Consider the following 19,341-nt stretch of genomic DNA (forward strand, 5'->3'; position numbering starts at 1 on the left):
TCTGCCCATGATCTGAATAGTTTTTATCATAACGGTAAAAAATATAAACACTCTTGCACCAAACAAACATAACTCTGCATTTTAATTGCCTCAAACAAATTCCACCTTTCGGTGATGGCAATCGACAACCCCCAAAATTAGACTTCGCAGCTTTAGCTCTGCTTCTATCCGTGCAAAGACAGCTTTTATCAAATAGTGGCATCAGAGCATCCGCACACAGGGGCGGTTCTAGACAGGGGCCAACAGGGGCCAGTGCCCCTGTACTAAAAACATGATATTAAATTTCTTAGGATGATAAATGCTGACAAAGACACAGCGACTGACTGGTCATTAGGATCACTTGTATTTTTTTCGTTTATGTTTTTTACCCAATAATAAAATAACAAAATAATAAAAAATTAAATATAAAAAAAATAACAATAATTAAAAATTAAGCTGTTTCTCGTTACGTTCACGCTGTATTGAAAAATTATCAGGGGTCTGCAACCTGCAGTTCTAGAGCCACAATTGGCTCTTTGGCTTCCTTAATATATTAATATATTAAACGATGAAATGTTGACCTGTTTTTTTCCCCCCCAATCCCTGTGAAAAAACACTGGCCCCACCCTGGCTCCCCTGCTAAATTTGGTCTAGAACCCCCACTGTCCGCACACATTCATGAACCCTGAGAAATTATTATTATATAGTGATGCTCCTGCTTCTAAAAGCTCACAGACTATTAAAGCATCCACCTTTTTTTTAAAATACAGTTCCCTTTTTATATATTTATACTGAAAATGTCTAAAATGAGAGCAACGTGGAGCCAAATTTCCTGTTTGTGTGCTCAAACGTGGGAGGGGTGTCAATAACTTTTATAAAGCAGGTTGCACCAAAGCGCTGCACAGAAAAAAAGACAAAAGATAAAAATGAAAGGAAAAAAACAAACATAGAAGGCGTGATTAGATTTTTTTTAAGCGCCTTAAAAGTGCATGATTCCGAGCAGCTCTTGCAGGTTATTCCCCAGTTTTGGGGGCTTCGATCAGCTCCACGTTCCTGAAGCACATCCACGGCTCCGCGGAGGCCGTCCCACGGTCCCGACTCGCACACCCACAGGACGAAACGAGCAGAAGAGGAAGTAGGAGTAGCCGCCCAGCGACTATACATGCGCGGCTCGGCTGCTGCAGGCTTTCTGCAGCTCTCGGCGGGCGACGATGGGTCTGGAGGGAAGCGTAGGGTGGTGCGTGCGTTTCGGATGGAAAGCGCGTCATGTTGACAGGAAGGGGAAGTGGCCAGCTGTTTGAACTACCTGGTAAACCATGCGGCATGCCTGTTCCTGTCTCTGCGTGATCTCAGCCCGATCCAAATGTAGATCCACCTGATTTTTTTGTTGTTTAAGATCTCTCACTAAAACCTGGTGGGGAGCACCCATCTACCTCTCCTGCTGCCCGCCACCTGTTTCGAAGGGATCCGAACGAAGCAAAACAAAACAAACAAAAAAAAGAAGTAGGGGGAAAGAAACATGACACAAAACGGTGCTGGACCCGGCAGCGGTAGCACAAAAAAGGTAGATGAGCTTAAAATTGTGATTGTGGGAGATGGAGGCTGTGGGAAAACATCTCTGCTGATGGTTTATGCCAAAGGTGATTTTCCAGAGGTAAGAAGACCCCCTATTGATACTTTATTCTACAGAAATCACTTCTAGCATCTGTTAAAAAATAAACTAAACTAAACACTGTGATCTAAAGTTATTAGATGCTCAATCATACAACCGATCTGCCTTCTTGTTTTTCCCCCCAAACAGAAATATGCTCCATCAGTGTTCGAAAAGTATGTCACAACCATCTCGCTCGGTGGGAAAGAGATAAAACTCAACCTGTATGACACAGCCGGTAAGAGAAGAGCAACACAATAATCACTTTCTTTTTGAACCCTGAAAAGTTTCACAAGAAAAAAAGTTTTGACTCTTAGCACAACACATCAGACAAATAAGTCTGTGCTAATTATATATATATATATATATATATATATATATATATATATATATATATATATATATATATATATATATATATATATATATATATATATATGTGTGTGTGTAGACCCAGACTCAGACAATGAAGTAACTTTATTGGAAAGTTTACATTGTCTTTTTCCCCCCCATTTGTTTTGTCGTTAATGAACCTGTAGCCTGTGGATTTGGGGGAAGAGGGGTGTCACTGGATTGTTACGACACTGACAAATGTTGAGGTAGTAGAAAAGATAGATATATCAGAGCATCGTTTGTTTTCCAGGAACTGACAATTTAGTAACTACCATTGAGACATTTTGGACCAGTCCCGAAATTACCAATTCAAGACGTGAGCCATTTTCTTTAGAACTTCAAAAATAGCTACAGAAAACAAGAATTTTAATTTATGAGTAACAAGGAACACAGTGCGTTTGTGATTCATGACCGTTTCTGTTTGATGGATATTGGTTTAGTGTTTTTAAAATTGTTGTTTCTGTCAAGATGTGTTTGTGCTTTCGTAAAAAAGATAAAATAACTGCCACATTCTTTATATTCTGTGCCAAAGCTCAGAAACGGGCTGCATAATGACACATCCTGTAGTAACAGGCCAGCTCCTGAATTGCCTGAATTGTGGTTGTCATTTGATAATCATCCAGGCAGCAAATGGACATGTTTTACACATCCCCCTGTAACAGTCAGGCAAAAATGAAGACTACTGTAACATTTCCATTTTAGAAAAGTCATTATGGTCTATGTGCCGAAGCTTATCTTTTGGCAGGACGCCCCGCGTCTGTAGAGAGGGAAGCTTCATTCAGGATGTGGTTTTATGTCTTTACCCGAAGCTTTTTTTCACACACACACGTCGCATCGATGTATATTGAAAAAACTGCCATATTGCTCAGTTCTGCATCTTCACGGATGACTTCTTTTCAAAAGCTGTGTCATTTCCCTCCCCCCCATAACTTTTGCTTATGTTCCTCCAGGACAAGAGGACTACGACAGACTGAGGCCACTTTCTTACCAAGAAGCTAATCTGATTTTAGTCTGCTTTGATGTCACCAACCCCACCAGCTTCGAGAATGTCATGATCAAGGTACACACCCATGCCTGGCATTGTGTCAAACTATGCACGCTGCACAAGGAGACAGATACAGTTTCTTTGTGCTGAAGTGGAGTTTCAGGTTTGGTCTTCACACTCGGCTTGCTAATGATTAATAGGGAGAGCTCTATTGGAGCAATGTGCATTGTTTTTGCTGTGATTAACTCAAGAACCACGGAGGTTTACACCCACCGGTGGTTCAGCGGTGCAAAAAAAACAAACAGTAAGGCTGCAGTCGGATAACTCCGGCTTTAGGTGCTTAACAGGATTTTTTTTTACGTCTCGTGTCTATCTAGTGGTACCCGGAGGTGAAGCACTTCTGTCGAGACAAACCGCTGATCCTGATCGGCTGCAAAACTGACCTCAGGAAGGATAAAGAGTGCGCTAGGAAGCTGAAGGCCATAAATCTGGATCCCATCACTTACATACAGGTAAAAAAAAAAAAAAAAGTAGCAGTATTTACAGAACCTTTTCGGCGAGGTTACGAGAGGTACACTGCGATGTGAAAGAGGAAGCAGCCAAACCAAACATATAAAACCACATTCATCTCAGTCATGTCCCAATTGATCATCTCTGTGTGCATGTTTATGGTACCAGTCATGCGGTGTAATTCTTGGTGCGCTTGGGCCTAGGGCGAGGAGATCCGGCAGCAGATGAACGCGGAGCTCTACCTCGAGTGCTCGGCCAAATACCAGGAGAACGTGGAGGACGTTTTCAGGGAGGCGACAAAGCGAGCGCTGGCCTTCCACCGAAAGCAGAGGAACCACAAGAGGAAGAAGAAATGTGTTGTTCTGTGAAGATACGGACTTTCAGGATCCCGCTCTCTCGCTGGCGAACGTTAAGAGGATCACTCGCTGTGCTCGATGCGTATGGACACTGAGATGCCAGATATACCAAACGCAGATATGAAAAAAAGAAACTGAAGAGACGATCGGTCTCATTTTTTTTTTTTTTTTGCCCTGCCAAGCCTGGTTAGTAATCTGCAACAAAAGTGACGATTGCCGCAACAGGAAGGGCAATTTTGCAAGTTGCAATGACAACTTCTCATGTAGGATACGAGAAACGTGTGTTAACATTTTGTACTTTTTAAAAAGGACAATGTTTTTTTGTTTATATACACACAGACAAGTATTTTTTCCTTGACATTATTTTGCACTTCAATACCAGCAAGTTGTTTTTAACTATTTATTAATGAAAATGAAGCAGATCTTGATCTGACGTTAGTTGATAACATCATCCTAGATAGATGTTTGTCTTTGATATATTGTGGTAGTGGAGCTTTAAGAGTAGCACTGGATAAATACCAGGAGAGCAAAATAAACCAGCGGCAGGATTCTTAACTTTACCAACAGCGCCCACCAGAGGCAGAAGACATTAGCACATTAAGTGGCAGTGCTACGGTTGCACCAATAGTCATTATTCTCATTGAAATAAATGCAAATATTTTCTGGAAGTTCCCATGAAACAGTTGCATATTTTGTGTTTAATGAAGCACAGATTTTCTTTGTTTACAACAACATATGCAGGTTAAAGAAACTGGCAACTGTCCCGTTTACTGACCACACTCCAGGCACCTGAGAGTGTTGAAATGAACAACCACATTATGACAAAAAACAAAACAAAAAAAAAAAAACAGTTATATTTCTAGCATGATGGCAGCTCTAACACAAACCTTACCCATGTGACCTCCCAACAAATTTAAATGTTCCCCTCAATAAAAAGGACCCGTAAGTGCAGCGATTCTCCGAAGGAGCTCAAAATTTCCAAAATAGAGGATTTTTGTTGTTGTTGAGGAGAATAAGGCATTAGAAACCATAGTTTTGAAACAAACAGAATAAAACATTACAGTGGTTTGATCCAAAAGGAAAATGAGTGTGTACTTTAACAGTATAGTGGTATGCTTATAAGAAATTATATATTTAAAAAAAAAAAAAAAAAAAACAGAGCTGTTAGCTGAATAAATCTGAACGTAGCAGCACAAACAGCAGCATTTGATCACTTGTACAACATCATGTAACAAAAAAAAAAGAGCCCAAAACTCTGCCAGGACTTGAAGAGTGCATTTTCAGCATGTGCGGTAAATTGATCAATTATCTTGAAGCTTCTTGCTTCTTCTACCAAAAACAAAGCCAAAAACAATATTAAGACCATCAAATGTTTGTTATATTTTCCTAATAAAACATTAAGACACAAAACGTAAATTGTTTATATTAAAACCTTAAATTCCCGTTTGAAAAAATAGTTAAGGAAATCACATGCTACATATTTATATGCATCTTATCGTTTCACTAGTTGCACAAAACAGATTTTGCGTTGAACAAGTGCCACCATCCCTTTTTGTAAAGAAAAAAAAAAGATGTCCCTTTAACTGAGGCTAGAGCAAAGTACACCAGTGAAGACCCCTCCCTCCACCTCCCTTTAGCTGTGGGGGCCAGTCCAGTTCCAGCAAAAGCTTTTAGAGTCATGGGCTAGAACTACGTGCCGGCTAGCAGTGAAGTGGCATGACAGTGGGGTTAAAATGTCTCATGGGGAAAAAAAAAAAAAAAAAAAAAAGTTCAATGACTGAGGTGCCAAAGAGAATATGAGCCAGCGCCAGTTTAACCATTACTACTTCACAGAAGTACACACGTGGCAGACGTTCAAGTGTTGAAAGGCAAACTTTGTTCTGTTCTGCTACCCGTCCTTGCATAACGATCTGAGCAAAGACGCTCCGAAAAACTCGCGCACAAATCCATACAAACGCATTCCTTCCACAATATATATATATATTTATATACACACACGCAGAATAAAGCCAAGCTACCACTCATCCCGTTTGGTGATCGTCCGCGCTGATCCACGGCAACATGGAGTCGCTGTGAAGTAAGAACCCGGCAGCTGGACGCTTTGGCTGGAAGCTGCAGACGCTGCCATCGAAGCCTGAGAGACGTCTCAGCTCTGTCCCCCTCTCAGCCTGATCGTTATAGGGTCAGTCCGTTAGCCGGTTGTGCGCGTTTTGACTCATGATTACTGGTCTTTTGAAGGGTCAGAAAAGTTTCACCGACTTATTCTCAGTTATTATAATAATTTTTTTTTTTTTTTTTGTTTTTTAGATGTCCTTTTCCTTCTTTTGAACTTTTTGGTGGACGACTTTCAGTGTTGTGAGGAAGTTTCCCAGGAAGAGGACGAGAAACGTCAATGCCAGCATAAATATCTGAAAGCAAGGAAAGGCTTGTTTCAATAAAGAAAAAAAAAAAAAGGTCATGAATGTACAGAAACCAGGGCTATATTAAAACAATTTATCACAATAAACTTAACAATGTTGAGCTTAAATTAGCATTTCCCTCCAAAGTGTTGTCGGCGTTATTTCTTGATACAAAAAGTTCAGGTTGTGTTCAGTTTCAGATCAAGGCGAACCTTCAATGTTTTTATTTATTTTAAACTTTATTTTCTCTCTCAACTTTTAAGACTGTGCATTATTATCCCCCGTTGAGCTGAACAACATTTAGGAATAAAATCCAAGTCACTTACACAGTAGACACAAAATACCCGATGCTTCATTGTTTAACTCTACAGGTGATTTTTCAGAACGAACAATATCTTTTTTTTATATATATATATATATATATATATATATATATATATATATATATATATATATATATATATATATATATATATATATATATATATATATATATATATATATATATAAATAAAACATTGAATTTAGTAAAAAAAAAAACAACACTTGACCCTGTAAGCATGTAAGTAGGGTGATGTTCTTTTAAAATAATGTTTAAAAGCTATTTTATAACTGTGTTGAATAATGACACCAGACATCAATGAATGCGGTACAAAGCCAAATTCTGCAACAAGCACATAAAAAAAAATAATAATAAAATAAAATAAAAAAAATAAATAAATCAGGATTCCCAGAAATAAATTGAAGTTCTTGTCAAACGGCTTTTAAATGATCAGCAGCACAGTCTTTAATTAAACTCAGCTTCTGACCCTCCTTGCTGATATACTGCACATGATTTTAAGTCACCTGCCCCATAGTGTTAGCCAGCCAGCAGAGTAGCTTTAATTTACATGGCAAATTGTTTCAAATTAGTTGTCAACAGTGTGCACGGCTGGCAAACCGTATTATAGGCCATGCATGTTATCCTGTTGATTTAACAGACCTGGGTTTTCCCCCTTTACAGTGAAACAGAGGCTGCTTCAGTTCCCTTTCTCTCCATTATGGCTCATGCTCTGTGTCGGGAAAAGCAGCTGAAACTAGTTAAATATTATGATATGCAAAGCGAAGCCGCATGTCAACGGAGCAGGACAAAAAGTTTTGCCAGCAAAAGAGTAACTAGAGTGACACTGAAGTCCTGGAAGCCATGGGCCGAAATAATGGCAATTCTAATAAAAAGACTAAAGATGGCAGCTTTAGGCAGGAGGACATCATGAGAAGCAGTGATGTCAACCTTACTCGTCTTTTCCCTGGCCTGGCCAACCCTGTGCTGGAGCAGAATATCAAGGTTGCTCTCCAGAAACATTGTTTTTTACTTCATAGAGCTGTAAAGCTAGTCAATGTGCAAGAACACAAAAGAAATAACTTGATTTAGACATTTCTACCTTTAAATGCTACATCAACACAAAAATGTAAAATTAAAGTCCTTAGCCTATTTATTGTTGGTCATTAAAACAATGTGCAACCCATGGATACCTTTTCCACAAAACCTACTTTATATAAATAGAATACAAAGCCCCATTTTTACAACTCTGTGCCTCAAAACTATTAATTTTCATTGTTGCAAACTATCCATCTATCCACTTTCTAACACACAGCTGTCAAACTCAAGGCCCGCGGGCCAAATCCGGCCCGTCAAGGTAAATTATACGGCCCTCAAGAGCCAAAAAAAAAGGCACTTCATGTCATAAAGTAGAGGCATATATCCTTTTAAAGTGTATGAAGTGGCTAAATCTGTGCCTCCTGTAAGTGTAACTCACCCCAATATCAACTTTCTTTTGCAGATAAACTGTATAAGCTGGGCCTAAGGTTGCTACTTTTATGTTACTGTGCGTTTTTTTATACTTCTATGTGAACCGGAATGAAATTATGAAATGAAAAGTATCGTCTATACACGTGCAACCGGCCCTTTTAATGACTTTATGACGCCAAAGTGGCCCCATATAGAAATGAGTTTGACACCCCTGTTCTAATATGTCTATCCCTGCTGGGGTCGCGGGGGGTGCTGGTGCTTATCTCCAGCGTTCACTGGGCGAAAGGCGTGGAACAGGTCGCCAGTCTATCGCAGGGCAACAGAGATAGACAACCATTCTCGCACACACTCACCTAAAATGAATTTAGAGCGGCCAATTTACCTAACATGTTCCAAACTAAGCTATTACAATCATGTTTGAAACCAAAAAAAACCCTCTTAAAAAAAGGGAAATCTAGGTTTTAAGAAATAAACAATTTTGACATTGGACGGCTGCATCAATCGACGGGATCCTTACCTGCCACTCCCTACAGTCGTCATGTCTCGCCAAGCGAAACAGGGTCACAGAGTTGTACAGCTGCCAAAACTGCCAACAGAAGAAGCACGGCCTTTTATATTGACTTTGCACATTAAAGCGCCTAAGCAAATGTTCATTTAAAGGAGCTATAAGTAATACAAATCGGTACGACAGCTTGCCAATCACAACAATCTAATATGCCGTTTTTTTAACGGTGTGTTGCTGTTGTGAATTTGTGCGTACACAGGACAGGTATATGATGTTGTATTTTGTTCCATTTCTGGTCCGCTTCTCTTACTGGCTTCCATGTTTGCAGTAAGATAAAATACTGCGCTCCGTTTAGGGAAACCTTGGGAACTCTCATATGATTGGCTCAGGAACCAGGAAGTATACACAGACTACACTCTGAACCAAAGTACTTCTGGGGCCCGATCTTCGTACGTTGCTTAAAACATCCGAGATCAAATGAGACATCCAAAATGATTTCATCCGGCTAATCCTGATCCGGCTAACTGGGTTCTTCGAACACACCTGTTGTTTACGATTAGTATGGCTGGATTGAGTTATCTGAGATAACTGCGCGTTCATGCGTTTGTTTAAAAGGGGAAATGTATCGATAGTAGAAACAATGATCAGCAGCGCTGCTTTTGGCTGTTCAGCATGAACAAAGAACGCCCACAGTTTTTCTCTCAAGCAGAACACGAGCTTTTAATGGAAGGTTATGCCGAATTTGAGTCATTGATTAAAACAAATAAAAATCTGTTAGAGCCAGGAGAGAGGGCTGGCAAAAAGCAGCAGACAAATTAATGTGTAAATACTGTCCATGGTAGATGTTTCTATCACATTCTACAGCATGAATTTTTGCATTTTAATAATCTCATATTTACTTTGTTCTTTTATGTCAGAGCCTCCACGGAACCCATTAGAACATGAGGACAAGTAAAAGTGAAATACAAGAATATTCTACAAAATGGTAGCCTTTAATTATTATACTTTATTTTAAAAAAGCCACTTTTTATGTCAAGAGATCCCATATTCGGTGTCATTCCTTAGACACGGGAAGTAAAGGACGCGTGCAAACTGGGAATTTTAACAAAAAAAATTCTTTATCTAGAAAAAATGAAGTTCTTCCTTTTCTAAGTCATCCACAGTTTACACGGTAAAACTGTATTGCTCCGTGTCTAGATAATCCATCCATAGTTTTTTTCTAATACAATATACGGCTCGACAGGAAGCAAGCCTTTCAAAGTAAAACTAAACTTCACAATAAAATGGCCTGAACAAATCTTCTTGCTGAATATGATAAAAATAAAAGCAAACCATCATACAAATAACTTAAATATTTTCTATTTATGGTACTAACACCACTTTTTCCTCTTTAAAAGCCACTGTTAAATGATGTGTTTGTCTGTTTATAACAGCCACCAAGAAAATCTCTCTACAATTACACTGTTTCGCTGCTCTAAAGGATCCTGTCTATTGCGCAATACGCGATTAATTCGAAAAACTCTGCAAATTATTCTTGCACCTTCCGCAACAGGTTGCAGTCGTAAAAATGGACGTGGCTACGACAGACTTCCCTATCTCCTCCGCTTATAAAGCTGCAATCTAATATTGTTTACATGAAATAAACATGTTAGCGAGCAGGTTAAAGCTGGTGCACATGTTGCTATGACAACAAGTCCGAGATGAGTTTTGAAGAACCGAACGATCCAAGATCATGCCAAATCGTCAACAATCAAATCCAGCTAACTGAGTTAGCGACGTACGAAGAACGGACCCCTGGACCGTACCTCTCGGTTTGAAAGGAGAAAAACGGGACCAAGATATTGTTGATTGAGACGACCGATTGTCATAAGGTATGTTACTTCCATCCCAGGTGACAAATGTAAATATATCTTACTTATAGCTCTTTCAAGATTCAAGATTCTTTATTGTCACCGCACGTTACTGTGGTGAAATTCCCTTCAGCAGATACTACGGCTTAGAGTACACACAACAACAACAGACAATAAACAAAGATCGTTAAAGATAAAAGATTAAAAACGTTCATGTCAGAGTCCGAGGTTTGCATTTTAAAACACCCGCACCAGAACAAACAATGTCCACAAATACAAAATGTGTTGTGGCATAATTCATATTGTTGTTAAACCGCCTACTGCTCTTAAAGCGCTGATATATGACGCGAAGGTGGAGGGTTCACATTACATACAAGCAGAAAGGTAAGACTTGTTTGACTTACGTGGCCAAAAAACAGGAAGGGCAAGAGGAACGTGAGCCCTCTCCACATCCACGACTGAAATCCCTCTGCAAAAGAAGCACAACTGTAACCTCATCGCGACCGAGAACACGTCGGAGATTAGCGCGCCGCTGCTTTGCGTTTTCTGCACAGCAATCTGACATTAGAGATGGCGTGAAGATGCCTCTCTGGCGTTTTTCCCCAGACATCTGCATCCCAGCAGACTAATGTCAACAGCTGTCTCCGGTCTTCACCTTTACCCCAATTTTCCCCAGACGTGCCGCTGCAGCTGGCTCAAGGGTTCAAACGATCGAAATGACTAGCGCCACCAAAAATAGTGTACAACTCACCCACTGTGAGGTCAAGCTGATTCCTCTCTCCCAAAGCGCGCAGTCTGTATAAGCAGCCGCTCTGGTAGTAGTACTGGAGGAACTGAAGAAAGCCTAGAAAATGTCAAAATGATTGCAATAAAAATGACTGGATCAGAACACGTCAGAAACATGATAAATCTACAGGATATACTGATCTTATTAAAAACGTGAGGCTTTGCACACTGAAATCATGAGCAGGGACTATTCAAATTAAACTTATTTTCTCATCTGTTATCTGAGAATGTGCGTCATTAAGAGTGATTTTAACCACTAGGGTGCTATTCTTTGTATTCTCCAACACTGGATAAGACATTTTGCATGATTTGATTCATTTAAAGCATATTTAGCCTACTGATCAACACATGTATATTTGAATTTAGGGCCAAACTTTCCTGCTTTTAGCAAGTATTTATAAAAGTTTTAAATTTCCTGGAGCAGGATCTAGGATATTGCCTTGCTTTATTGTTGAGAACAGAGCTGAAACAGCCCTGAAGCACAAATTCACTACGTTACTCGCTTTGGGAGGAGAAACGCAGCGTATATGAGGTTAAAGTTCAAATCCAATTCCCAGTAGAGAGACACTGATCAGGCTTGCCCTTCTGGCCGAAACCCATTTCTGTTCATTTTTATTTTTATTTTATTTGTTTAAATCTGAATTGAATTAATAAAACCAAGTGCATCAGACTGGATGCTGTTGGACCATTTTTTTGGTCTATAATTATGGGAACGAGTGTCTAGTTTTGATGTGCTCCAAGAATAGAACAAAATATTTTTCTTCATTCGATTAGTGAATATTGATCCGGACTGTTTAGGATATATTTGTCTGATTCAGATCCCTGTCTGATCGATCCTGGTGTCTCTGATTCTCAGCCTCTCTAGCTTAAAAAGAAGAAGAAAAAAAAAAAAAACAACAACTGATGTTTACTAAATCAGATCAGCTAAAAACAATGACAAAGTTGAACATTTCACTACAATTTGTTTCCTTTAGCTTTTATGTTTTGTGGACAGACAACAAAATTCTAAAATGACAATTTGTAACATAACACGTTATATTGCTCTCTCCCTTTCCTCTCGTCTTTTCTGCCTGTTAGCATTTTGTCTCATCTGTTTCTCTTTTATCCCCCCATCTTCTACCTTCCTGTTTCTGTGTCCACTGAACAGGAATTAGTGCCAGCATAAAATCTAATAAAGCTTCCTGCATATATAAATCAAGCGGAGCACTATGGCGACAACGGCAATGCTCTTGTGAAAGTAAAATGTGCTGGGCTCTCTTTGGCACAAGTCAAAATGGGGAATAAGTTACATGCCTTGGCTGTTACTCTCTCTGGAAGGAGCTGCTTTTATCTGCATGCCTTTTGAATTTAATGCTCCAACGCTGCACCTGATTTGTCTCAGTAGTAGGGAAGGCCGTCACAGTCCAGTGGAATACGATAATTTCTGTGCATCAACTACTAGAAGCACAACAAGCTGATAACTATGCATTTATCTCCAAAAGCTGCGTTGCAGGAACATATTCTAGGTTGCAACTAAAAATATTTAAAATGTTTAATATGCTAAATTTAAAGCCCTTTAAGTGAAAAGTTTTGCTTCCATGTAACCACTGCTACAGAAGAAGCCACCTTTAACAGATCTTAACCAAATACGGTTAGCTTTATCAGTTTTCACTCCTATTAGTCCAGCAAAATTCTAAATATCCTTTGAACAAAATGTGCTCAAGCAAAAACAAAATACAAGAAAAAAAATAACTATTGTGCTGTGAATAAGTATTTGTTTCCTTACAGATTTAGTTTTTGTTACACTTAATGTTTCCGATGAAGAAACTTGTAATATCATACAAAGATAATGAGTAAATATTTTATTTTTGTCTAAAAGGAAAAAGAAAATATATCAAAAGAAGCCTAATAACAGCCTCTATTTTATTTCTAGATTACTTTAAGTGAGAGAACAGGACTAAAGCAGCAACGATCTAAAACATAAGAGCTATAGAAATTTTTTAAATAGTACAGGCAAACAGAAAGGGCATAAGATTAATACTCAGATGCAGGGTTAAAAGCCAGTTAGTGCGCCTATAAACAAGTTTTAAAAACAGCAAGAGATGGAGCCTGCCTGACCTCCGGCGGCGGCTCATACCACATTTTAGGAGGCAAAACTGGAAAGGCTCCGTCTCCTCTGGATATACAAAACGTCCTCGGGTCAAAAGCATCTGGTCAGCCGATCTAAGAGCACGCGATGCCATGTAAGAGGGAAGCAGTGGGCTAGACCGTTAAAGGACTTAAAAACAGAAGAGCTATACAAACAGATTCAAAACGAAGCAGGAAGCTAGTTTACTCTTGTTTAGTTGTAAAAAAAAAAAAAAAAAAAGCTGCAGCAGGATTTTGTACCAGCTGTAGACATGAGAGGGAGGCCTGGCTAACTCCAATCAAAAGAGTTACAATAATAAAGTCATAAAAGCATAGATCAATTAGCAACCAGGCTCGTTTGGGTCTGCGAGGATAACTCTGCCACACTCCTCTTTGCCGAATTGCTTTAATTTAGCCAAACTTGTGTGGTTTTGAGCACGGACGGCCTGTTTAAGGTCATGGCACAGCATCTCAATTCACATTTAAGTACGGACTTTGATTAGGCCACTTCAAAACCTTCATTATGTATCTTATGAGCCATTCAGAAGTGGACTTACTCGTTCTGCCTACTCGTGCTTGAGCTTAAAGCCGAAACGGATTAATGGTTCCAGCTCATGTCGCAGCAACAAACCCCCCCATACATCACACTGCCACCACCATGTTCCTTCCAAAATGTTCTGCTTTTGGATTGCATTTATTTTTTTCACAAAAACCAACGAGCTGTTTCTTAGGAAACGTGAGACGGGTCTTTGTGCTCGTTTTCGTCAGCAGTGGTTCCTAACTTGTAAATGGAGGATTCGCCGCTTCTGGAAACTCACTGGAGTCCCGAGGCCTCATAAACAGCTTCCCATCTCTTTACAGACTAAATACGCAATATTGTTATACGACATCTACTTTTGGCATCTGCTCAGGCTGTATGCGTCTAGCAACAAAACGTTGTTTTTGCCTCTCAAAGAGGATACACCTGCCGTCAACCACAAGACTTACTCTGATAAATGGAGAAGGCGAGGAACTGGCTTCGAAACATCTGATACATTTGTCCCTCAGGCCTGTGAAAAAAAAAAACAAAAAACTTGCTGTAGTGTTTTGCCATTTTCACCTTCTCAGGTGCGTTACTGAACAACGTGTGAAACGAGTCTCTCACCAGGTAAGCATGACACCGGACAGAAACGTGGACACATAATGGTGAGACACCCACCAGCCTTTAATCCTGGCAAAGGGCAGAAAGTGGGTGGAGGACAACGACAGCTGCATCAGTTTAAACATCCAGATGTAGGAATCTTTCATAGATCGGTGCTCAAAACCCACCTGGAACCATTGCTGATGAGGATGCTTTCCCTTATGGTCAGCGTACAGTAGTACCAGACCAGCAAAAAGTTGAAGATTTCATCTGTGACTCTGAAGATTGAATGGAGAAAAAAAAAAAATTCAAGAAAACTTTAAATATAATAAGACTTACTCTTTAAAAAAGAAACGTGACCTTACCGGTAGTTAAGAAAAAAGAGGCAGGTTATGGCTCCAAACAGCAGGATTATTGTCATATAAAGCTTGAACTTCTCATACTCGTCTTTGTAGGCAAATCTGTGTAAATGAAAACAAGGATGAAGGTGAGACTGGCTAGCAGAAAACATCTCTCGCTCCGTCTTAGGAGCCACCTCGCTGCTAAGGCTCTCCCATACTTTGCCTGATTACTGAGAAGCGTCACGTTCACGTTGCCCAGGACCAAACTCAGGTACAACCTGAAGGAAAAGCACACAGAACAAACCCAAAGCGTATCAAGTTTCCCTCTCTCTCTCTCTTTTCAGCACAAACAGGTCAGCACAGTTTCAACGCTGCCAGTCTAAACTAAATAAATGCATTAAGTAAATCTACATACCCATTCTTCTTTGGCAAATAGGCCTCCATATCAAAGAAAACGTTCTCTTTCTCTTTGATCTGGGATTTGATGTCTGTTATTAGTTTGAGCTGTTTTTCGTCGCACGTCTGCGCACACCTGTGAAGACGAGGAGCCAACGCTGAGTAGCTGGAAAGTTTCAGTGGGAGCATATTGTCTGACGATAATAATAATAATAATAATAATAATAATAATAATAATAATGTGAAGAAGAAAAAAAAAAAAAAACGAGTAACAGCATGTATCATTCGTGAATCAGACCGAGCAAAGGTATCCACATCCATCCAAGTTTATCTCCTTTTGGAACTTTATAAACACAAAGAAACCGTTTTTGCTCAAGTTTTTAATCGTATGCATCCGTCAACCTTGAATGTCTGGGGACTGAAAGCTGGAATTAGGTCTGGACTTTGACCAGCAGCATTCTGACATATGGATTTGCTTTAATCTAGACTACAGCCTTGTATCTCTGGCTTCTATGTAGGGCTGAAAGATTTTGTAAAATAATCTAATTGCGATTTTTTTTCTTAATATTGTGATTTAATGCGATTTTTTTTCCCAGTTTAATTTATCACGTGTTTCAAAAATATACAAATGACAAATCAATTTGTTTCCTCGCCATGTGGATTAGTTGCTAAAAGACCCACAGCATCTAAACGCAGTAATTGCGTTCTGCCTACAATATATTTCAATCAAAATTGCAATTTTGACTTTTCTCTGCATTAACTACAAGCAACAAAAATGGCCTCTAAATAAAGATGTTTGTAAACAAGGACTATTTTAAATATCAACTTTTAATGTTTCTATTGATCAGAATATTATTCAAAAGAACAGCTTTTAATTTAATTGGACATCAATCCTTGTTGAACATAAAGTGCAAAGTCCAGCCAACAAGCAAGTCTATGTATTAAACTGATTGACCAGAACTTAATGCTACGTATGATTATACAAACTCTAAAACAAGTAATAAAATTAAATTATCTCACTGCTGCAACTGTGTTCCCTTCCATGTGGAGGCAAACCCGCTTTAAACATTTTAATGACACCTAAAGGACGCGTCTGATTCACTAATTGTTACATAGCCAAAAATTGCAGACCTCTGCGATTTGGAAATTGCGTTATTTTAAATCACGATTATATTGCAAATGCGATTAATTGTTCAGCCCTACTTCTATGTTTACGGCTTCTCTCCTACTAGACAGGGAACCTCCACCCCACTCTTCAGTGTTTTGCAGCCTCTCTTCCAGGATTGTCTTGAATTTAGACTAAAGTTTGTGATCGTGACGTGACAAAAACGTGCAAAGGGTATGAAAACGGTTGCAAGGCACTGAAGAGTTTTCAGTGCGGGAACACAGATAAATGGATGACTGTTCTGAAACCAAACCAATAAAGGGGGAAAAGAAGACGAAGAAGCTCGTTATCCTCAAACGCTGGCAATACTCACTTTTTCAAGCTGAGCCTCAGGTCTTTCAGGCGTTTCCTCTGTTTGCTGATGGAGCTGCTGCACGTCGCCTGAAGATTGGTGAGCTCCTCCAGCTTGTGTCTGTAGATTTTATGGGTTTCCTGGGGATGAAATAAGCAGAAGCGCAAGTCAAATTAGACACTTCCACGGCTGTCAAAGCGCTAACGTTATTTAAAGTAAAAAATGTCAGCAGGGAACGCCCCCCGCCACCACCACCCTGTGAAATTTGATTTGCGCTCCGTCTGAACAAAAAGCCGCCCGTGACTCTGCGTTAAGCGGCGAGATAAACAACCCACTTTAAATGCATTTATGCCCGGCAGACAACCTCGAAAGCCTGCCTCGTTGTACACAAAGCAAACGTAATTGTTCCTACTCCAAGCATGTGCTGTTGCCTTTACGCCTCGTTCCTTTATTGGTTTGATCTTTGGGTTTGTGTTGGTCACAAAGCGAACACACAGCAGCATACGCAATTCTATATTGTTTGAGGGTCATTGAACGAAGTCTTCACTGCCGCACAATGAATAGAATATATAGTGTTATAGCAGCACAGTCAAAACCTCCTTTTTACATTCAGAGACCATTCAAATCTTGATAAATATGACATGTGTGATTAGAGTCTTATTTTAAGAGGAGAAAACCGAGACTTGGCAAGTTTGTTTACCCTGCAAACATATGACATGGGTGTTGCAAAAGACACATTTACGCAATTTTCTTGTAGAAAGCAATCAAAAGAAACCACATGCACTCGCCTTCTGCGTGTTAAAAAGGTCCCGAGGCTTGCGTTTGCAGCGCCTGTGCTTTATGTCACAAGACCCGTTTTCTTACATTTAAAAACTGTTGATGTGCACGTGACCAATTTAAGGACTGCATCTCACCTCAGGTCAGTCGGGAGCTCAGCACTTGAGGTTATATTTGCACAGGAAGCGGCAGGATAATTACTGGCGGGACAGACGCGAGGTACATTGCAATAGGCTGAATCCCTGTCTCCGCAACACTCGCTGTTAGCCGGGCAGAAGCAGATCAGTAGCTTAGACGCAGCAACGGTAGCGGTGAGAAAGAGTACACTGCAAAAACGGATCTAAAAATAAGTAAAATGTTCTTAAAATTTGTGTTTTTGTCCTAGTTTGAGCAGGTAAATAAGATTATCTGCCAATGGAATGAGTATTTTGACCCCTAAAATAAGATAACTAGATATAATGCACTTGAAATAAGATGATGGAGATGAATTGTTCCTATTTTAAGTGCAAAAATCTTATTCTATTGGCAGATGATCTTATTTACCTGCTCAAATCAAGGAAAATTCCACACAAATTTTAAGAACATTTTACTTATTTTTAGTTCCGTTTTTGCAGTGTAGAACCCATTTAAAAGCGTATTGCCTTACGCAATCAGTTTCACGGGAAAAATCTGCAACAAAGTTATCGCATTGTGTTAGTCAAAGGAGAAAAGGGAAGACGTCGTTTCATTTAAGAAGGTTTACACTGCAAAACCGACTCGATGGTGGTGGTGGCCTCCTTCCCTCCTCAGACAGGGATTTGACATATGGCGAGTTGTGCAAGGGCAGAGAAGGCAGATTAAATTATGATGGGATCCTAAGATGATTCATGTAATTAAACTGATGTACAACATGGATCATATCGCTTTGGATAAGGAAGCGCTACTGGAAGAAGAAGTGGGATTAAGGAGATGGCTTCGGCCGTGTCTCTTTCATTTAGCTCTTTGGTACTGCCGGTGCCTGAGAGTTATTTTGCTTTTCTTAATTACGTTTTCTCTACAGATGACGCCCCTGGGCAAGTTTCTTCTGAATTAAGACTACTCATCACCAGTAGGCATAAATTAGGGAAATCCCTGGACATGTCACCATCAGGATCTTTCCGGTATGAGCAGCTCCAGATCTCCCCTGCCATGGCACTGCTGCAGATCCACGTCTAAGTTATCTTGTAGATCATGAGGACGTCTCACCTCACCGGAGTCATCTGCTCAGGAGTTGCTTCAAGTTAGCCAACTGAAGCCAAGGTGAGCTAGCATGATAATTACCGGCAGAGCGTGGGAGTTAGTGGCTATTACAACCCACTAAAGCAAATTAAATGAACAACAACAACAAAAAAAGACACCTTGTCTGACCTTTACGTAACTTTGCTAGCAATTGTGCGGCGCAGCACATCAGACGAGGGGGCTTTAGCTCCTCTTCAGCGGCATGGGAAAACGTCAAGTAACCTGCTGCTAACGCTAGCCGCAACAACACAGGGATGCAACTTATGGCTAAACGCAGTTCACAGCTTGGTTGGAGCTAGATAGATATACAAATATACAGCGGCGCCGTATGCTAAAGTGTAGCGTTTAAGTCTGAGTCCCGAGAATGAATGGCGAACAGCGGAGCACCAAAGTACCAGAAGCCCCGCTTACAGTGTCCGGCAGTGACATCCACGACACACAGTACACATGTAAATAAAGCGCTCGTGCCATTTAAGCTAGTCCGGTCACCTGTAATTGTTGGTATTCCTTTTCGATTTCCTCCCATTCCGTCTGGAAAGCGGGTTCGGACATCGTGGTGGAACGGAATGTGACGGGGGGAAAGGGGGGGACCACTTCCACGGGGTTCACGCCGACTGACTGGCTCGTCCTCGAGCGGACTCACTGCTGCTCCCGGGGACCGTTTCCTTCGTGTTTTATTTGTGC

The 19,341-nt window shown here is 40.1% G+C and overlaps 2 protein-coding genes across 2 annotated transcripts; one reads left to right on the forward strand and one right to left on the reverse strand.

Annotated features, from left to right (window-relative positions):
• Positions 1-899: 899 nt before the first annotated feature.
• rhof (ras homolog family member F) lies at positions 900-4,554 on the forward strand. The gene is made up of 6 exons (XM_021308860.2): positions 900-1,288; positions 1,376-1,633; positions 1,781-1,868; positions 2,974-3,083; positions 3,386-3,520; positions 3,722-4,554. Exons 2-6 carry the CDS (start codon positions 1,499-1,501, stop codon positions 3,884-3,886), a joined length of 633 nt encoding a protein of 210 aa, XP_021164535.2. The 5' UTR covers positions 900-1,288; positions 1,376-1,498; the 3' UTR covers positions 3,887-4,554.
• Positions 4,555-5,623: 1,069 nt separating this feature from the next.
• tmem120b (transmembrane protein 120B) lies at positions 5,624-19,336 on the reverse strand. The gene is made up of 12 exons (XM_012849381.3): positions 19,147-19,336; positions 16,645-16,763; positions 15,186-15,302; positions 14,989-15,048; positions 14,795-14,890; positions 14,618-14,707; positions 14,454-14,519; positions 14,297-14,358; positions 11,169-11,261; positions 10,822-10,886; positions 8,580-8,648; positions 5,624-6,282 (listed from the first exon to the last, which is right to left on the reverse strand). The coding sequence occupies exons 1-12, from the start codon at positions 19,207-19,209 to the stop codon at positions 6,178-6,180; spliced, it is 1,005 nt and encodes a 334-aa protein (XP_012704835.1). The 5' UTR covers positions 19,210-19,336; the 3' UTR covers positions 5,624-6,177.
• Positions 19,337-19,341: the final 5 nt, after the last annotated feature.

This window comes from Fundulus heteroclitus, unplaced genomic scaffold (assembly GCF_011125445.2).
Source record: "Fundulus heteroclitus isolate FHET01 unplaced genomic scaffold, MU-UCD_Fhet_4.1 scaffold_217, whole genome shotgun sequence".
Taxonomy (NCBI): Eukaryota; Metazoa; Chordata; class Actinopteri; order Cyprinodontiformes; family Fundulidae; genus Fundulus; species Fundulus heteroclitus.

What these genes read in the sequence shown, in the direction of transcription:
- rhof (XM_021308860.2), top strand. Translation starts at nt 1,499, where the DNA reads ATGACACAAAACGGTGCTGGACCCGGCAGCGGTAGCACAAAAAAGGTA. An exon ending in TCGAGAATGTCATGATCAAG is followed by an intron (nt 3,084 to 3,385) that starts GTACACACCCAT and finishes GTGTCTATCTAG; the next exon opens with TGGTACCCGGAGGTGAAGCA. An exon ending in ATCCCATCACTTACATACAG is followed by an intron (nt 3,521 to 3,721) that starts GTAAAAAAAAAA and finishes GCTTGGGCCTAG; the next exon opens with GGCGAGGAGATCCGGCAGCA.
- tmem120b (XM_012849381.3), bottom strand. Translation starts at nt 19,209, where the DNA reads ATGTCCGAACCCGCTTTCCAGACGGAATGGGAGGAAATCGAAAAGGAA. An exon ending in AGGAATACCAACAATTACAG is followed by an intron (nt 16,764 to 19,146) that starts GTGACCGGACTA and finishes TTTCATCCCCAG; the next exon opens with GAAACCCATAAAATCTACAG. An exon ending in TCCGGTGTCATGCTTACCTG is followed by an intron (nt 14,359 to 14,453) that starts GTGAGAGACTCG and finishes TTTTTTTCACAG; the next exon opens with GCCTGAGGGACAAATGTATC.